The sequence below is a fragment of the Hemibagrus wyckioides genome, linkage group LG04, assembly GCF_019097595.1.
Source record: "Hemibagrus wyckioides isolate EC202008001 linkage group LG04, SWU_Hwy_1.0, whole genome shotgun sequence".
Classification (NCBI taxonomy): Eukaryota; Metazoa; Chordata; class Actinopteri; order Siluriformes; family Bagridae; genus Hemibagrus; species Hemibagrus wyckioides.
The window spans coordinates 6,304,490-6,325,526 of record NC_080713.1 but is presented as its reverse complement, the minus strand read 5'-3'; the positions used below and the strand labels follow the sequence as shown (position 1 = coordinate 6,325,526).

Below are 21,037 nucleotides of genomic sequence, written 5' to 3'. Positions count from 1 at the left end.
GTCAGGTTCCTCGTTCCACAACGCTCTGTAAACGTTTCTCTAGAAGATATTACTGCATGGTGACAAGCGACAGTCATGTCATGAGTTCTTTCATTGACATCTTGGGTTTCACGTTACCGGATTTAGGTGTTCACGGGTTCAGTACCACAGTTCTTCCCAGTTTCCACTTTACCAATTTGTCATGCGAAACACACCGTTCTCTGTTTCAAAACTAAATTTCCAGTGTGCGAGGCTTATTCGTCCTCGCTAATACCACCATCTACGCTAGTACCTCCGTCTATAGTCAATTTTAGAAAGAGGTGGTAGCTACTCCATTTGAAGCAGTTGCGTCCCTCCCTGGATGCTCCAAGGCGACAGTGACTAATCAGTAACTTCTAGACCTCCTTATCAGCAAACGAGAGACTTATCCATACTCCACAGATCTAGCTGAGCTCATTCGCTCTGTTGTGCGCCGTGTATGTGAGACTGTTGGAAAAGTATGGCGAGGAACCCGCATCTCAAACTGCGAGCTAAGCGTCGAGAATAACATCATGGCAGAGGCGAGCAGCGATCCAGCCTGCGACGAGAGCACTCAGGAGCAGTCTTGGCATATTCTCACCTCGCTCTTTTACAGGTACCTTCTGTGCAAAGTGCAGCTTGGGTGTATGTGGACTATAAACCGATACGTTAGTAGCTGTATCTTGAGATCTCGGTATATATCTTGGGCGCACACTGTTTAGAAAGGAAAACATTTTTATTTCGACTTTTCAGAGTGACCACTTTGTGACTAGCTTCAAGGCCAACGTTAATTTTTGTATTTCTCTAATGCCTGTACTCACAGAATCACGTACTTCAGCCAATCAGAAACAATCTGACGCAAACAGGAAATGCTTACTCCATGATCAAATCACAGGGAAACGGTTGTTCTTTCTCAATATCGCTTGAGTCATTTCAACAAAATCCTAATAGATTGTGTTTTGCAATACAGCGGCATGCAATAATGCCATTTTAGGAGCGGAGAGCAAAAAACAAGGAAGCAGCTGCAAGCTATATCTGCATTCTAGAGTGCATGAAGTGTAATGATTAATAAATGACATTGTTGTTTTGCCTTTTGTAATGTAACTTACCATTAATTTCATCCGGTTTTCTGATATATATTTTGTAATGACCACATCAAAATATACAAATAATAGCTGCTTTATAGTATATTCTAGTCAGTCCCTCCAAGATTTTGTGGTTTTGGAAATATCATGGAAATAACGCAAAATCAAGCAAGGAGCTTGCAGTGACCAATGACCCCAGAGGGCCATTGGATTCACAAGCGTCTAACATGAGTACAGCTATCTCAAAAAAGTATTTACATATGTTTTCTCACTGGTACTTTAAAAGAAGAATCTTGTGTTTGCAATTTTGGCAGTTCAAGTAGTCTTCCACAAAAAAATAATTAGTTACAGGTTGCATAAAAGTTATGCAAGGAGATTTCAAGTCATTTTTAATGGGACTACTTGGTGCAACTGGCTACAAAAGTCTGGTTGGGATTCTAGTTCTTCGACAGATCTCCTGTTCTCTGGATTGCTAGTTTAGGAGCACGAATACTGCCAACATAGATAGCCTTCTCTGGACTAGAACCTATATGTAATGGAGATAATAAGACAATAAGTGCCCACTATTGTACATCATGGTGTATGTGTGTGTGTGTGTGTGTGTGTGTGTATATATATATATATATATATATATATATATATACACACACACACGTACATTATTACTGATTACTGGTCTGTTGACGGTTTTATTCTTAGTCGATGTCTCATTGTGCTTTTTTCCCCCATTTTTGTCAGAGCTCTAAACATTTGCAGATGTCTCTGTCAGCATGCATCTAATTCAGCCTGCTGTAAGCCTGTATCTAATTCCGACAGCTGCTGTGGTTTTGGAGTTTTGGGGTTTTTTTAGAGGCAGGATATTTAGCAGTGAGTATTTTTGGAAAGAATGAAGTGCTAGACGTGCTAGAAAGAATTCTGCTTGCAAAGAAAACACACAACGCCCTCCGTTCCTTCGTCATTGCTTTCGTAGGCTGGCTCATTATTTTCTTTTTTACCTGAAGCTGCAGTCAAAGAGGCCTCTGTTCTGCCTCGGTCTCTTCAGCAGGCCCTGTTCTCGCACCCTCAACAAACACCGGGCTGTTTAACCTTTCTGACCAGAATTGGATGCCTTCCATTTTTTTTTTTTTTTTTTTTTTTTTTTTTTTTTTTTTTTTTGACTTTCCAGCACACAACCCGTTTCGTGCCTCGGTCTACTTCAGATTTAAAGGCGGTTGTGGAAAATTAGGAGTAAATTAGTAGGTCATCTCTAATGTAGACTTGCAGAATGCAGAGGTCTGATCTGACATCACCATTAAGGCAGGTTTTTTACGAGCCAGCTGTGCACAATGTGCGGCTGATTCAAGCTCATGTCTAATTCGTCTGGTTTTACGATGACGAGCGTAACCAGACAGCCGCGCTGATGTCATGCTCCTCAGAGTGAGACGCTTAAAGTAGCCGGACGGTGCATTTTCTTCAAACTCGACCACTTCCTTAACTTAGCTTCTTATTTTTAAAGAGTGGAAATATTTAACCGGCTTACTCGGGGATATTTATAGCTCGTGGCCATTGCAGCCTATAGTCAGGTTTAAGACCGACCAGAATAGCATGGGGGGGGATCACACATGAGGATGTGCTTTGTTTTCTCTGCATTATGAGTAGGTTTAAACAGCTTAATCATTCACTTTTATTCTTTTATTCTTTTAATAAACACCAGGATATGGATGGATGTCGTATTTCAGTATGTCATGGGTTACTGTTATCACCCAGATTGTTTTCCTATAACAACACCCAGATTTTTTTATTCATGGTGTAGGTTTGTTTTCCAGTGGTATTTTCTTTTTATATACCACCACATCATTTTACATTTACAACATTTTGTCTATTTTTACATACGAATAGTGTTCATGAGAAAAGCTCATTTCTCTTATCGCTTACATTATAATAGCTATAAAAGCGGAACTCTGAAAATCCCTGTTACTCCACTATGAGAAAATATGAAAAGCATTACACTAAAGGAGTAGTGTGTCCAGATTCTCAGGCAGAAAGTTCACAGATGATCAGACTGCACAATAGGAAGAATTGCCGACAAACTCTGGTCTGCAAACTGCATTTCACAAGAAATAATAAGGAAATAACGCAAGATCACACATGAGACCCAAATGGTCAGTGTGGGGAACAAGGTTTGTGCGTTCTGCAGAATTGATCAGATGAATAATTTTGCAATGTGCTGCTGTGGCTGGTCAGGTAAACATTTCTGCTTTATTTCTGTTTGATGCAATTGTAAAGCTTATGTATTTTAATGTAACTATATTTAAGACATGTTTTTATAAAAACCTGTTAACTCTATTAAACTATAATAATGTGCTCCAACCAAAGCCATGCTCGCTCATATTATGGTCTAAAACTCCTCCCTGGACTGACCGCTGTCCTGTATCTCGCTCTCTTATTGGCTGTTGGTCATCGCCGAGGTATTTTTCAGTCAGAACCTCCTTTCACACTGCATGATTTTGACTCATTGGCGATTCTCTCAGATCACGTCTTTGGTAGTTCACACTGGACGATTGTCACTCGCGTGCACAAGCTCCGATTTGCCTAAAATACATATAATTTTAAGTTATATATATATAAAATTATAAGTTTATTGTTTCTTAGCGGCCCCGTACCATATGATCCACGGCCTGGTACTGGTCCGCGGCCCAGTGGTTGGGGACCCCTGCTGTAGATATTAAACGTTGTTCCTAAATTGTACAGCATCTGAGTAAATTGTTCACTTTTAAACAAGAAAAACACAATCAGTTGCTGGGTTCTGAAAAAAAATTTAAAAATCTGACGTCTGACGATGCCAACATGGCCGATGTAGTATGTCCCGATTGTATTCATACTGCACAAATACACTGATCAGTACATAGTACATCATTAATGACCTAGCAGTAGCTATAGAATCGAATATTGTAGGTATTGTTACAGTACATGATTTCACAACCAGTTGTTTTTTCAGAAGACTATGTATTTCCCCCCCAATTTTAACGAAACACTCAAACACTCAGCATGTTACCAAGAGCAAACCCCTCTGTCCTGAAGACTTTCCTTCTTCCTTCAGAGGGAAGCTTGCTGACTGATTACACATCACTAACACTAGAGACTTCTTCCACAATTTTTAAATCAAATGTACAGAAATCCTTATGTCCAATCAGTAATGTCCAATATTTCCAACTCCATTGGACATTAAAATCAATTATTTTACACCTCTATTTCAAATGTACCTGCTTTTCCTGCTTAAATACCTCACATTCTTGTAAAAGGTCAAGTAACTATGTTTTTCATAATATAGCACCAGTGTTTTGTCTAGGCGTCTGCTAACAAAACCTCAGCAAAGCTAAACACATTGTCCGTGTGTGGAAAAGGCCTTCAGGTATCCTCATTCGATACCTTCAACATATCGTAGCTTTACCATCACTGAGACATAAAGTTGTGATGGATATACCATGTTTTTGCTATAATACATTATGATTACATGGTTTATTGCTTATTGTAACACACTACTGCTGGGTTCTCAATGCTGATTGGTCAAAGCTGTAACTTTAAGATTTCCACTGTGGAAAAGTTTTCAGGGTGTAGTTTTTCGGTAATGAGACAAACATTAATTTGCATTTTTGTGTTATTTTACAACTTTACAGACTTATGAACATCCGCCGCATTACACTTAACTGTAAACTGCTAAAACGTATGATGTCATTCTTTAATTAATAATCAAGTTAGAATTTTTTGGTGTAAGTGGAATCAACTCCTTCAGGATGTGCTATTATAGAAAAATAATTGGTGTTTATAACTGTAACTCCAGCCACCACATTTCCTATTCTTTTCCTTTAACAGCATCTCTAAAGTAATACCTCACAACTATATGGCCAAAATGTTGTGGACCACAATATCGTCATGTGCTCGTTGAACCTCCTATTCCAGATGTTGTCCCCTCATTGCTGTTATTTGCTCTTCTTTCCACTAAATGTTGAAGCATTAGTAAGATAGCACTGATGTTGGGTGAGGAGGTCTAGGATACAGTAAGTGTTCCAGTTCATTCCAGTGGTGTTCATTTGGGTTGAGTTGTGTGACGAGCGAAAATGTTGAATGCAAGAGAAATTCCCAGCCATATTCAGAAAGCATCTCGAGGACACTTTCCAAGGTCCATCTTGTTGGATGGCCTTATTTGAACGTTTGGCGGAGGCGAAAAAATTGGAAAAACAATTCCACAGTACTATGCAGTGTTGTAAACATTTGTCGACAGTAGACACATGCCTGTTCCCGCCGTGCTACAATTCAGGAAATGAAACATGGTTTTTAAAGCATTATTTTCTGGTTAGAGTTGAGTAATGAGTCAGCTTGTGTAACAAAGGCTTTGCCAATACAAGATCAACGAGTGCTTTTTACCATATGGTGTGCAAACGAGGCAGTAGATCTTCGTTGTGTGTGTGTTTGACTGTTAGGATGAGAATCCGTTTCCCCGGGGTAGAGGCGTTGAGCGTCAAGTCTGGACGTGTCTGTTGGGAAATTCCACGTAGTTGTACATTGACATTGTGATAACACGTCTGCACAGTCAAAACACAAAGTAGCACTGAGTACACTTTGAGGGGGGGTTAGTGGGAATGTTATGCTCTTGCTCTTGGATCTTTGACCCCTTGAATGGGGGGAAAAAGCATTGAATTTTCCTGCAGGAAGTAGTAGAGAGCTGAGCCTGAACTTTTCAGTTAATATGTCACCAAAATAACTGCCAAGAAGGGAAGTAAGTCATAGGGTGGAGGGATTTAATGAGATGGATAAAATAAAGAACGCTTTTTTTTATTGCAGTGCTATTAATATTTTATTATCACATTATGGTATGATACTTTAATATAACTCCATAAATGAGTGATTAGAACCATAAATAAAGCATCAGGTAGACATTTTCAGTGTAGGTCTGCAACACAAAGCCAGAGTTTCAACGACAGCCTGGGTTGCCAGGTCTTGAAAAAATGTCAAGCCGTCTCAAAAGGCGCACACAAAGAGTTCTGCGACTGGAAAAGGGAGATTTTGTTGGAGGGTTTTTTTTTTATCCCTTATAACTTCACAGAAGTGTGCACACACATACAAAATGTTTTTTGTCATTGACATTGGAATTATCTATGCCATATGATGCCTTTTCTTCCCGCTCACAGTTGTTAGATATTAAACTCTTTCAATGGCAAATTATTATCGTTCTATTGTACTTTTCATATCGTTGCTGGGAATTAAATTCACCGCAAACTGGAATAATCATCTCTGCTCTACTTCAGCACCTTGTGGACCATGTCGTATATTGAGTTTGACCAAGTAATGCAAAATGTTAGTGGTCCTGGTGAACATACTGTATCTAGCTAGTATAAATAGCTTGATCTTCCGGCAAATCTAGTATGAAACCTAGCACTTAAGCTACACTATATGGCCAAAAGTTTTTTGGAAACCTGACTATAAGAATTTGATGTGCTTTCTGAACGTCTCGTTCCAAATTTAGTCCCTCCTTCACTGTTATAATAAACTTCACTCTTCTGGGAAGGCTTTCGTCAGTTCCATTGAAGCTGGATCGTAATCCTACAGCATACAGAGACATTCTAAAGGGTTAGAATTGGAGTTAGGGTTGTTTTGTGTTGTGGAACACGTATGTTTAGGTGCACACAGACTTTTGCACATATAGTGTGTGTATATATAGCTACAACATTTTTTCATTGGAGTGAGGTTTCTGGATAGAGAGCCCTTGATTTTAAGTAATACCTCAAATAAAGTAAGCGCGTGCGCGTGGTGTTTGTGTGTGTGTGCGCGCGCGCGCGTGGCGTGGTGTCTGTGTGTGTGACTTTTATGAACCTGTATTAAACAGTATGTATTACCCTACTTATCAAGGGCAACATTTATTTATGTACTGTAGTGATAAGAGATATATATATATATATACTAATTCTTTTTAATAACTTGTAATAAACCAAGTGCGAAACAACGTTCGGCTTTGTGTATAGCTTTGTCAACTTGACGCTCAAGTGTAAAACAAAAAAAATAATGTCTTTGTGATCTAGTGCACTAGACGAAGTGCGTAACAAGGCTTTATTTGCTACCCTAAGCAGTGCGCGTGTGTAGGGCAGATTGAGCTATTTGAAATGTTGTACTCTTGAATTCCGGGTATTGCGCCTTGACTCCGCCTCCTACCTCTTTTCTGATTGGTCTGAAGTTAGCCACCAGATCCAGCGAGCGCGTGCACTGAGAGGCGCCGATGAAAAGTGGCAGGGCAAATCAGAGCCATTTCAATGTGAACGCGCGATCGAAGCCGAATCGTTGCGAAAGATAGACAAGAGAGGAAGATAAAAACACAACACGAGAAATTAAGAAACAACAACTGGAGTTTGTCTGCAATGGTCGGAGATCACACCATATCCGGGGACAGCGCGCTCAGTCAGCGGTCTAAAAACGGATTAAGCTGTAAAATGGTCCTGCAGGCGGTGGGCAAGGTTCTAAGGTGAATGTCCACATTTGTGGTTTTGCTCATAATGAATAAAAGTGAAAAGTTGCACCAATTTTGCTGCCAGTGATCCGTGCATGGCTTTGATGGTTTGTAATTTCATGCAAATGACGTTAAAACTAAACTCCCAACTTTATCTGCTTTGGGCTTTGAAAGTGACTTGTTTTTAGTGCTATAATAAATGTCCAATAAACTTCAGTCTTACTATAGATAAGATCACAATATTACATAATTGCCTTTTTCTTCTTAACCAAGTTGCAAAAAAAAAAAAAAAAAAGCCAAAAGGTGTGTTATCTATGCACTTGATCTGTGTACATAATCTTCTTGTTTAAACACATCTGCCCTGTCTTGGAATTACCCTAAAGGATTTCATTGGGCTTTTAGGAAACAGACTTGCTCCGTCTTGTGTGTTTCTGATTGTGTTAACCAGCTGAAGTCCTGTCAGTGCATGAAAAATGTGATGGCGCATTAATGAACTCACACTTTTGTGGCCTAAAGCAAAAGAAGAAGAAGGACGTGGATAGTGTTATTATTGTTACTGCTGACTGGATCAGGGATTTTTTTAATGTCTTAAAATTAATGTTGGTGTGGAAGTGTGAAGTTTTTTTTCATCTACTTAATAGATTTAATTGCTGGTAAATCGGTTCAGCAAATCATTATTAATGAGGTCATGTTTATTTGCATATGAATTGAATTTCTCATGGCACGTAGAGTAGAATAGAATGGATTGTGGAATAGATAAAATTCAGTAGAATATAGAACAGACATGCATAAAGAGTAGAATTGAATTTTGAATAGAGTAGAATGTAATAGTTTTAGCGCAGTAAAAAAAAAATAGAGTTGAGAGTAGAATTTTAGGGAAGGAAGAAAACACATTGTGCTGTTAGGGGAAAAAAAATCTTTGATTAAGGTAGTGTACATCCTCGGTGTGGACTACTTCCCTGTAACGGTGCATACAAAGTGTTTTATTCCTTTTACACCTCACAAATATGCCAGTTTTTTTTTTTTATTCAGCTGATGAACAATACATGATGCCTTTTTGTACCCATTTTTATTATGATTAATGTTGAAGAATTATTATTATGGGTTAAGAATTTTTCTTGGATTTTGACGTTCAACAAGAAATATCCTATATGGTTGTGTAGCTGAATTCCCATTTTCTGGAACTGAAAATGAAGAAAAATAGAGATACAAAAAGACATGCTAAGAAAGAAAAAGACCTATTCAGTCGCTGAAGTTACATGATGTGAAATGACTATATATTAATATATTTTTTATTATCAATCTACTATGATTTCTAAAGTATATTGCTGATGTCAAGGAGTATCAGATTTCCACGAACCAAATAAACAACCATGCTGACTTCCTTATTTGAGTACAAACTCAAACAAACCCAACTTTCTAATCAACTGTCATAACTGAAAGATGATATGGAGTGGCAGTGTGACCTTTAACCAGGTGAAATACAGGATAAATGGAATGAACACTGGATCCACTGACTCTGTTTTACTCGTAAAAAAACTTTTCTTCAACTTGGTTGATTCGTATGTTGACCTGCAGTTTTCCCAACTTATTTGAAAGTCCAAATTATTACCCAATTACTCAATTAAATCTTAAGGCATTTTTGCGGTACATAATAAGACAATTAAGGATAATACCCACAGAATATAATGTAGCATGTCTCAGCAATATCCCAAACATTTTGTTTAAAGTATTCTAGGTCATGCTTCCCCGTTTTTTCCCTGTTATTTTCCTAAATAACAGTACTGGCAGCGCTGCAGGCGAAGCATTCCCACACATTGCGGCTTTTCGGAGAAAGGCTTGATTTGGTACTTCTATAATGGGATTTTAAATAGCGGGTTGAAGGGCCCGGAGCGCTCATGGCAGCCACACTGGAGTCAGAGCCACTAAACGACACTCTGAGTAATGACTACAGCTGAAACACCTCTGATGGATTTCTCGTTTCAGCATATGGTTAGATGACCAGGTTTGTTTGGACGTCTTCTGATTGGTGGCTGAATCACATCCACTTTTGTTTTGGCAAGTCTATTATGTATTGTATTATATTGTATTGTATTGTATTATATTGTATTAGATTAGATTAGATTAGATTAGATTAGATTATACTAGGACTGGCTTTTTCCATATCTACGGTCACTTAAAAGGTTCACACGTATGGCTGATGTGTTATTCCGACATGCTGAGATTTAATTAAGGGTCTCTTGCTCATATTTCCCATTTTGGCCGTGTTTTGAAAGATGAAGGTCAGTCAGTGTTCTGCGTAGGAGGCTTTGTCTCTCAAGATTGTCGAAATAGTTAACATTCTGGCAAAGAAAATTGGATTAGTGTGCAAACTGTGTTGCTTCTAAAGCCTTTAGAAGACATTGTTGATAACTACTAATAACAATACGGCCTTCTCAAGGGCTAGCATACTTCTCCTTATTGGTGCACCTACTGTCTTGTACATTGGAGATTTTTTTTTTTTTTTTGTAGGTTACATAATGCATCAATAAAGGAAGGAATGCTTTTTATCATGGCTCTTGACGTCAACTAAGGCCTGAGGAATGTTTCTCAGCATGTCTGGCCCATATTTTTGCTAGTTTAGGGGAAGTATGATTATATTTCTGAGTACATGATACAATAATGAATTAGTTTTGCAAGAAATGAGTGATGAAAATGCTGATTTTTTTAAAAAGGTATTGAATTATCAGTCATATCCTTTTATAGACCGAAAAATAAAATAGGTCTACTATTGCACTGGAATAGCAGAAGTCCTATCATGTGTGATCAGCATTTGCTTTATGGTCAGCATGCTCATCTTTCTGTACAAATGCAGCCACGAGACTCAGCGTGGCGACCAGAATAGCTCCTGCATTCCCACCACCTCCGTCCATTCTCCTTCTTTCTAGTATTTCCCTCTACTTCTATCAATGGCTCACGGCTTTTCTCATAAAGCATCTTCTCCCAGCTATGGGCAGACGATCCTGCTGTGAAACCCTTCAAGCCGCCTTGATTCTTGATCTTCTTTAACTTTCTTGTCTAAGGAAACAGCGCTATTAAGTAGAACGTTCAATGCTGCGTTCTGCTTCCCAAAACCCATTCCAGCTTTGATTGTGGTTTTATTTTAAGAAAAAGAAAACTTCCCCAGTGCCAGGAGTTATTCTGTTTTCTGTCCTCCACCCACTATTTCAATGATTAGCCATAAATGGAGCTGAATGTGGCCAGGTCAGGCAGTAGAAAGCAGTCCTGCATGAGCTGAGGCCACAGGCATCTGAAACTGTGGTTAAATGGGCTTCAGGAACTTTTAACTAGAGGAAACATATCATGAAAAATAGTGATATGAACGAGGGGCTATGATTAAGGGATTCTAAACACAGTCTTGGGTTTTTTTCGACTTGGAGGGCTGAAAACTGGATTGAAATTGAATGTATTTGGTACACGTTCAGCATTGGTGATTTTAAAGGGTATGGAAAACGTACGCCTCATTGCTGCTTATAAATCACGTCACTGCTAATTTTTTTTAAAAAACCAATTTCCTAATACTGCTCAGTGAATCAGTTTGGTTCCTTTGACCTTGTGCTCTAGGCTTTTGCTTCTTTTCTTTTTTTTCTTGCTCAGGATATGAATCAACATCAAGTCTTATCTCCACAAGTCTCCCGTTTTGTTCTTTATTTTGTACTCTCTTTTTTTTTTTCTTTTTTTTTTTTGCTCAGCTTTTGAAGTTCCACTCTAAAGTATAGGAAATGACTAGAGAGATCTGGGAGCGCCTGTGATAGAGAAGGCACAGGACTGAACGTGCCTGCGAAAGCCATTCTTAATCTCGCAGGAATGCAGGCAACTTTTGCGCAGGATAGTGTGAATGCGGGGAAGCGCCGAGGCCATACGTGAACTAGGTTATGATATTTAGCAAGCAGTTCTTCGCTATCCAGTCACAGTTTCTTCTCGGCGCCATAGATATCTCTTGTCCCAGGCAAGTTGTTCATGCATGAGCTTTGCTAAAACAACATCTTACCTAAATTAAAACTGTAGGGGATTTACTGAAAAAGAAGAAGAACAGTTCACTGAGTAGTGCGATGAAGCATGAATAGATTAGTTAATACTGGTTAACTAGTTAACTGCTTTGTAGTTAATGAATATTCCGAATTCCTTTCTCATAGTACATTTTAGTTCATATCGAATGATTGATAACACAGCATCAGTTAATGAACAAAAGCTTGAGTGTTCAAGTCCCAGGAATGATGAGGAAACACTGTTGGACCCCCTCGTGCAAAGAAATCCTTTTACCTTTACCTGATTTGGCTTGTTCACTTGGGGGGGCTCTTGACGGTTCCATGTTGAACCCTTACGACAAAGTAGTTCAACATGGAACATCTTTATCCCCTTAGTGCCTTAAACTATCTAAAAACCCTCAAGCAACCCCTTTCTAAGTTTAGGACAGTTCCAAATGAAGTCATTAACTTTTCTCAACAATCCAAAGACCCAATGAAGCAACCATTTTCCTCCTCTTTCCAAGTGGCGTCCCGTTAGATAGTTAGCTATGCAAAGAAGCTTCTAGCAGCCCTCGAGTGCGTAGGTTGTTCTGAAGTCACTCTAAGTGAAGGCATCCGCCAGATGAGTACAGGAAAACGTATGCATTTTTATAATGGCCGTTTCCTAGAAAGTAGTGGTAGTAGTGGAGCCCTGAATGAATTAGGATTAAGTGATCCTGTCTCATGATGTTTTCCATTTTTGGGTTTGTGTAGAGGCCGTCCAGTTGGCAAATGTTTTTGGACTAGCTTGTGTAATTTGTTTGTCTCCACCTTGTACACCCATTTGAAAGAGTCTGTCCTTTGCAGTCCTCATGTTTTCCAGAAGGCCCATGTGCTTGGCACAGGGTAACATTTTTCCCTTTAGTGACCTACCAGCTGTGTCTTCATCTGTCACCTGCTTCATCCTCTCACCACTGGAAGAATTTGGGGCATACTTTGCTTTACTTCAGTGTGAACATCCTTTTCAAATCCAGTGTAGTTTGCTTGCATTTACATGGTGAATCATACAACCTTCCTTTTTCTTTGTCTAAAGGATCAAAAGCTTTCTTCTAAAGTCCTGCTAGCTTCTGATTCTGATTATTTCATCAGCCACGATAACAATGCAAAGCTTGGAAAGCGACGCTCTTAGCCCAAAGGCTAACTGTGCGCTTTTCCAGGCTTGGCATTGTCTTTTTTCTTTTTTTAAGGCCGGGATCAGTGGCCTCTTCTTGGCTGGAGTGCTGCGCTTTTCCAGGAACCAGAAACTGTTTGTCTGAATGAGCAAAAAAGGGAGAGCAACAAGCCCAAAAATGCGCCGTAGGGGGTTTGCAGCTTTGTTTTTGAACAGAGTGATCCTTTATGGAGGCCAAAAAAAACAGGCCTTAAAAGAGACACACATTCTGTAAATTAAAGCCAGCTTCTGCTGCTCGTCCCTGCTGTCCTCAGACAACCTTATCTAAAACTAATAATTCTTAAATGAATTCTCAAATGAAGGAGGGGTGACCGTCTGCTAAATGTCTTCTGACTAGCCATGTTGTACTCTAAACAGCAAGAGTTGGTGTCCCAAATGGATTCAGAAAGTTGTGATCTGGGGTTTGCTAGCTGTTTACGTCTAAATACGCACATGAAACAAAACCAAGACTGTTGTTGAGACCAAATGAGACTGATTGGCTGGTGGTCTGGAAAAAAGATGTATACATCTGAAGTAGTAAAATCTAAACAACTTCAACATAAAAAAAAATGTGAGGGACCTACAAAAAAGGACCTTAATTCTCTGGTTCTTTTATTCCAGTACATATAGACAGCACAATATTGTGGTAATGTTGCCATAATGATGACGGTTTCTAAATTTATGGTGCTATTTTATTTTGTTTTGTTTTTTTATTGTTGTATTTTAGTCGCTTCATAGCTTTTGAACAGTAAAACCAAGTCTTTTAAATTGTTAAGATTTGTGTCAGCATTCCACACAGTATCATAAATCATAAAGAAAACTCTGTTACTGACAGGAATGACACTGTATTTACACTTAGCATAGAATGCTAACAAACACCACTTTGTATGCTCTAAACAAAATACAGGAATATCAATATTTATCTTCAGATGTGTAAAGAAAACATGGAAAATTTTGTCATGACTGGAATTGCACTGTAATTACTATTGCATTAATTGTCAAAGTTTTAATTGCGCTACTGCTTCGAAACATCTGGAACATAAGCCTTTTTCCTCAGATGCGCAAAAGGAAAAGACAGTGAATGACACTTAGCGCCAAATGCTAAGCCAAATCTAGTACACAATTTTATTAATGATTCAAAATGTCCGGAATATCCGCATTTCCCTCAGGTGTTTCGTGAAGCTACTACAAAATGACCTGTACTATATTTACACTTAGCACTTAATGCTAACGCCAGTTTCAAAACCGACGTCACTCTAATTTGGCATTATGTCATAATTGAAACAGAGCAAAGCTTGACAAAGACCAAAGCGATAGGTTCAATGTGTTTTCTTTCACCGAAGCATGTCCTGATATTTTACTACACATTTCCTAAATTAAATCATGTGAATTCCCACATTTATATTGTGTTAGTGCTTCAAAATGTCAGGAATATCAACATGTACCTCAGAAAAGACTACTACAAAATGACTTGTACTATTATTTACACTTAGCACTTAATGCTAACTCCAGTTTTAAACTCCACACAAGGTCATTTAAGTTGTGTTACTGATACAAACTATCCGGAATATTAACATTTCCCTCCGATATGTTCAGAAACTACTGCGAAAAACTGTTAATGACTAGATTTGCACTGTGGTTCACACTTAGCATTGGATGCTAACCCAACTCTAGTTTTAAAATATGAACATATGAAAATATATGAAACATATGAAACATATGAAAATATGAATATGAAGTTCATTTAAATCGTGTCACTGATTCAAACTATCCAGAATACAGACATTTGCCTCAGATGTGTTGAGGAAACTATTTTTAAACGCCTCTTAAGGACTAGAAGTATATTGTATTTTTACTGAGCTAACCACAACTTAATCCTGCAACAAGGCGGATTGTGCAAATGCTTGTTTTCCATCTTTATGAAACACATGAGTAATGACGATATTGAGAATGCTAAATATTGGGCTGTTCTGCCTTAGCAGTAAAGATGAACTCAACAAACTGCTCGAAGTGCAACTACAAATGTTCAGCTCTCTTCAGTTTGTGCAGATGGTGCTTGGATTGCTTGTGGACGGCCGTAGTTAGTGCCCAGGGTGGAGAAGAGGCTCTTGTGCCTTAGGCGTGTGTGTGTGTGTGTGTGTGTGTGTGTGGCAGCTCATACAGCCTAAAAGCAACAAGGCCATGCTGTATGTGTGGACCAGAGGCCATGCAGGATAACATGGGAACAGCTGCTTAAAGAGCAGGGGCACACTGCCTGTACACACATACACAGCTTTATACAGTAGCTCTGCTGTTATTGGCCAATCAATCGCAATACAGAAGCCAGCGACTTGAGGCCAGTATGGCAGAAAATCAAGTTTTTCTCTTTTCCACTAAAAGGGTCATTGAGTCAGTGAAAAGCTCTTTAGTTGAGCTAAACAAGAGCCCAGAAGTAATCGCGACAGATGCTGTTACAATGATAGCCTGTTGAACACAGATGCTTCTCAAAGTGCTTTCGAGATAAATCGGTTTTATTGGTAAACTTACCTGTTCCCGTACGCAATTGACCACAGTAATGACTTATTTGTGTGCTGAAACGGAACTGAGGAATTGTAAAGGTGTCAAAACCACAATTTGGGATTATGTGTCAGTAAACATAGAGCTTATTGCTGAGAAGTAGTACTCTGGAGGATTTAGATCTCCTTTAATGGAGTACAGTGTATAGTCTGGTTTCTTTCCCTATAAACAGACAGGTAAAACTTGTTCTATTTCTAAGTCTACTTCTATCTTCAGTTCAATATATAATTTAAGTACAATACCGACGTCACTCTAATTTGGCATTATGTCATAATTGGCACAGAGCAAAGTTTGACAAAGACCAAAGCGATAGGTTCAATGTATTTTCTTTCACCAAAGCATGTCCTGATATTTTACTAAACATTTACCTCAGATATGTTGATAAATTTATCAGAAAAGACTGTTAATGATTAGAATTACGCTGTGATTATACTTAGCTTCAAAGCTAACCACGATTTCAGTGTTTAATCCTACAACCAAGGCCAATTGTGCCAGTGCTTGTTTTCCATGTTTATGAATTAAATACATGAGTAATGATGATATTGAGAATGCTAAACACTGAAGTGTGAATTAGCATCACAGTTAAACTGTTTGGATTCTGCTAATTGTAAAATCTGGATTTATGAATGTCACAAGAGTGGCTGTTGATATGAAATCTTTCATGATGTGTTTGTGAATGTAGCAACCCTTAGTCATGTCATGTTTCTGCAATACAGGAACATTGTTGTGCTGTCATATGCTAGTCATAGCCTATAATATACGTTCAACATTCAGTGTTGTATTTATGTTGCAAAATAAACCTATAAATGTAGTAATTACCCTTATGCCTTATTCTCTGGCGAAATGAAATAGCGCAACCACAAATATCTAAAAAGAGGGAATGAGGTATATGGCAAAGTACCCACTTCTGTTCCACACAACCTGCTTGTCTGTGGCTTTGACAGATTGTACCATGACGTACGGTTGACGCCACAAACCCCCTGAACCAGTCGACCCCCTTTATGGCCTCCGCTTCTGTGTGAGGGGCTTAAGAGGAGCGTTTGATATTCGACATTGGGTGTGGTGGAGTGAAAGTGGGGTGGAGGTCTGCTTGTAATATGACCCTCCACTACTATAAATAGCCCAGGCAGGAAAAGCCTGTGTGTCTGGGGACCTCATTGGTTAATTACAAGCCAAGGTTAGAAGTGTTAGCAAGTATGCATTCTGCTTAGGCTGCGTAGCTCATTTGGCTACTGTGCAAGTCTGGAAAAAGTGGAAAAAAAAAAAAATTGTTTTAAAGTCTTGATTTTTAGATCTGGAAAGTATGGGAAATGGTAATGTATTGGACCAAAAAGGATATGTTTGTCTAATAAGACTTGAAAGTTTTTAGACATTCGCTAATTTTTAGCACATTATTTCTCCCTCTTTTTTTTTTTTACCTCACATTTGTTTACCTCTTTTTCTCATACATTTAATAACACTTAAATATCCTTATGAGTACAAATGTAGGGACTAGGGACTTTAATAACATATCCACGTCTCTTACTTCTCATTTTTTCTTTTAAGTTTTTTCCTTGAAGCATGAAACGAGAAGCAAGAGACGTAGATATGTTATTACAGTCCCTAGTCCCTACATTTGTACACCTTGTAAAGCACTCTACACAAATATAGATAGAAGCCAAATATAAAATGGTACAAAGTAGGTGTGTTCATGGAACTGGGTTTTTTTTTTGCATTTTTGGTTTTGTTTTATTTTGCTCATACTCCAAATACGCCCACGTACACCCACCTTCCGGGACAACTTCTGACTAATCCCACCTGTCCCTGCATCTGCACTTGATATTTTCTAATGAACTGGTTCTGTTTCCCTGAATATTTGCGTAATTTGTAGATTTTTGGTATAACCACAGCAATCCTGACCTAGAAACCCCAGAACTAGGTATTTACTCAAGTGGAATGAAAGAATGTGGTAAAAACCCTGTATGTCCAATATGTCCTCGCCTTCTTAAAAATATAAATCGCCTACTCCCATGGGATTTTGGTACATTACGTAAACCATAGCACAAGGAGTCACCATTTAGATGGAGTTATTATTAGGCGATGCTACTACTGACACATCCGTCATTCTTGCTAATACAATTCACAGACCAAAGTTAGGGTACAGGACACCAAAGATGGGAAAGGAAACTTATTGCCAGGGTTATTACTCTCTTAATAAGACATTTAAGATTAAACCAAATGAAGCGCAGAAACAAAAAAAAAAAAGTGAAGATTTTTCCGGAAAGTCTAAAATGAAGCATGACCAAAAAATAAGAAAGTATGGCAAATTTGGCAAAATACTGATCTATCTGCCTGTCTTTACAGGAAGTCTAAGACGAAGCCAAATGGAAAGAAGCCACCCACAGAGGAGAAGAAGCCGTACATAGAGCCAGACTACACCAAAGTAAGGGTCGTCGACTTCGACCTGAAGGAGCTGGTGGTGCTGCCACCTGAGATCGACTTAAACGAATGGCTCGCCAGTAACAGTAAGCGTATTAAGTTCCATTTCCTCGTCTTCTTTGTCTCTTCTTTGTCTAAGAGCAGATGCTCTTAGATGCTTTCGTTTCTATGAAGCTGTTTCGGTTGCAAATATATCCTAACTAGGAATGCTCTCATGGATGAATAATGGCCAGTTGTGCAGCCAAAACCACAGGGAAGTTGACTGGTTGATATGTTATGTCTAGCATTAGCAGATATTTTAGAAACACCCTTTATTTGTCAGATGTCTGTCCATCACAGGAAAAAGCAGCATGTTATTTCAGGCTTATGTAATGCATGCAAGTTGTCGAAAGACTGAACTTCGATTAACATTCCAGCACCATTCCAGAGAACATAGACCATTGTTTGCATTTCCTGAGATTTTTTATCTCTCGGGCAGATCTTTCATTAGAGCCACGGAGAAACATAAAACAAGGCCTTATTTTTGGGAAACTGAATGTTTTTCTTGTCTTTTTTTCTTCTTCTCAAGATTAAATCAGCACAATGTGTCTCTATCAGAGCCTTTTATGGTTAATAGAGGTAGTTAGGCCACGCCCATTGGGCGGTTTATAGCGCGTATCTGCTAAAGGGTGGTAATTATTGTGGAATCTTTTCAGCGGTTTTCTTTGAACATTTAATACGACTGTAATTAGAACCCGAGACAGATGTGTCCTGAAGTGTATTGAGTGTGTGTGACACTAGATATTTAGATGGTTGCGAGTTCAAGCCCTTAACTGTTAACTGCTCTGTACAAATAAAAGTCAACATTTACACACAGCTTTCAAATCCATTTACTTCCTTTTCTTCTCCACAGCCACGACGTTCTTCAATCTGATCAACCTGCAGTACAGCACGGTGTCCGAGTTCTGCACAGGAGACACGTGTCCAGTCATGTCGGCCTGTAACACGTAAGAACGCTCCCTCCTGCATTATTCACTCTCACCTCACCATAACTTATTGATCCTGCAGCCACCCTGGCAACTTAAGACTCGCTCTATGGACTGATGACTGCTCAAGGTCATGAACTTGTCTCTGAGGTCACCCTTTGCCCCATCAGATGGGCTTCACCTCTGGGAGGCAGTGTGTGAAGTGTTGTGTTTTAACCTTGCTGATTAAAGATGATACGGGGAGATAAAAGTGACCAGAGCACCAAGGACACCGAAAAAGTCTAGCCGAGATTGTAAAGCTAGACCCTTTCAGTCTTTTAAATCTTTTAGAACTAAAAATTAAATACAGATGTGAATGAAATTAAAAAAAAAATGTATGTTTAACTTCTATCTAAATTTTTGTGGTTCATGTGGTCTAAGTTTAACAAGCAGAGCAGTAAATGCAGGCAGTCTGCCTAAAGCTCTAAAACCTTGTTAGCTAAGTGTGATTTCCTCACGCAGTGAATGTCATGATTCGGTCAAGATGTCGTATGTGCTTTAGTGAAAGGTACATTATCCTAATTGATTCGGTTTAGAGTTAGACACCTGCTCTGCACTTTCCGATGCATCATCCGTTCATCATCAAACCAGAGAAGAGCGCTTGCACAATCTGACAGGCGACAGCAGACAAAGTTTCGAAATATTTCAGACATTTTTCCAGACACGTTCACCTCAACATATCTGCAGCCCAGGTTAAAGGTCATTCATTAAAAGGACTAGATATACACACACAAGTGCTAAACTGGCTGAAACCCACCCACTCCTCTTCCTCAGCCAGGATGTGTGCACAGAAGCCCTTTTGTTTGTGAAGGTGACGCCCAAAAACCCTGCAGCTGCTCTGTAAGTGGGTCACCTGCCAGGAGATAAACCGAAAGAAGAAAAGGGAACGCTGATCAAACACACATTCAGCTTCATACGCAGATGGTCAGCCGCACGCTGTAGTTAATGATACACCATCGTGTCGGATTATGTTTTCCTGTAATTTTAACTGATTTTTGCTGTGGGGTTTTGCATAATAACTAAAGTTTTCTGTGCATCCTGAGATATCAAGCCTCTCTTCTCTCTCTCTTAGAACATACTACTGGTATGACGAGAAAGGGAAGAAGACGAAATGCACGGCGCCGCAGTACGTAGACTTCGTCATGAGTTCAGTCCAGAAGCTCGTCACTGATGAGGACATCTTTCCCACAAAATATGGTAAGTGTGTGAGCCTCTACTGCCACCTAGTGGTGCCTCAGAGACACTTCCAGAACCCAATAAACAATACTGGCCATTCATGGATGCAAATATGGAATTCATCCCATGTATTTTAGTGTGCAGATCACATGACCACGCTCAGGTCCATAAAAGTGATTCAAATCAACGTTCAGTGTTCGTTTTTCTGAAACAGAAATGCAGGTTCATTTTAATGCATTATAGTAACCACTCATTCATGCCGCGGACGCTTCACATAATCGAAGGCTACAATTTGATCTTGATTAAGTGGTGAAATTTTCTTTAAGGTGACTGTTTACACTAGTCTCCATGGTCAGAGCTTTGTCTAATTAATTATGCAGACACATGAAATCTAAATAAAAGCAAAAACCTATTATTTTGAATTTATTATAAATAAATTGTTTATCTTAATGTGAAGAAAGAATCTGGCAAAAACATTCGTTGGAAAAATTATTTCTTTATTGTTTAGCCAAGAAATTATAATGTGTTCATATCGAAGAGTTTTGTGTAATACAAGGATTAAATTCTTGTAAATCATATATATATACATATACATATGAAATATAGCCCAATAATCAACACTTCATTCTAGTTAGGGACAGGATTGAATTTCTAATTGCAATTACTTGTAAGATTTTGACTTCTAGGGATTGAAAAACCTCATTTTACGAAAAACAATCCAAAAAACAGCGAGGTTTACTGCTTTTGACTCATTGGTTTGATTATAAGGTTTCTAACGGAAACTGAAACGCATATCATACTGAAGCGCAAATTGTATCAGGAAACGAGTTTTTCGATAATTATATGACCTGTGTGAATGTGAAATGGGTGGAGCTTAAAGCCTTCATCAAAGTTGCTGTATTTCAGATAATGTGGTGCTTGTGTGAAGTCAAATAAATTTGTTTTTGGTTATGTTTTGATATTTGTGTAACCATTGTGTAAGAGAAAATGTGTTAGAAAGATAGCCAAAAGCAAACACTATGCTAATCTTGTTGGTTTTTGTTGTGATGAGGTCATTTACAGGTTAAATCTGTACATTATTAGGAAAGTTTATTATTTACATATCCGCCATTAACCTTTTGTTCCCT

At 38.7% G+C, this 21,037-nt stretch overlaps 1 protein-coding gene across 4 annotated transcripts in view; it reads left to right on the top strand.

The window, feature by feature from the left end:
• The window catches only part of mob2b (MOB kinase activator 2b), a 52,296-nt gene that overhangs the window by 29,593 nt on the left and 1,666 nt on the right, over positions 1-21,037 (top strand). For 2 of the 4 annotated variants that reach the window (XM_058387576.1, XM_058387577.1), the window contains 3 exons: positions 17,656-17,816; positions 18,623-18,716; positions 19,807-19,931. In XM_058387576.1, the coding sequence (XP_058243559.1) occupies positions 17,656-17,816; positions 18,623-18,716; positions 19,807-19,931 (380 nt within the window). Of the gene's footprint in view, positions 1-457; positions 614-7,310; positions 7,576-17,655; positions 17,817-18,622; positions 18,717-19,806; positions 19,932-21,037 lie in introns of those variants that run through there. The other 2 variants (XM_058387575.1, XM_058387574.1) reach the window with 2 other exon arrangements.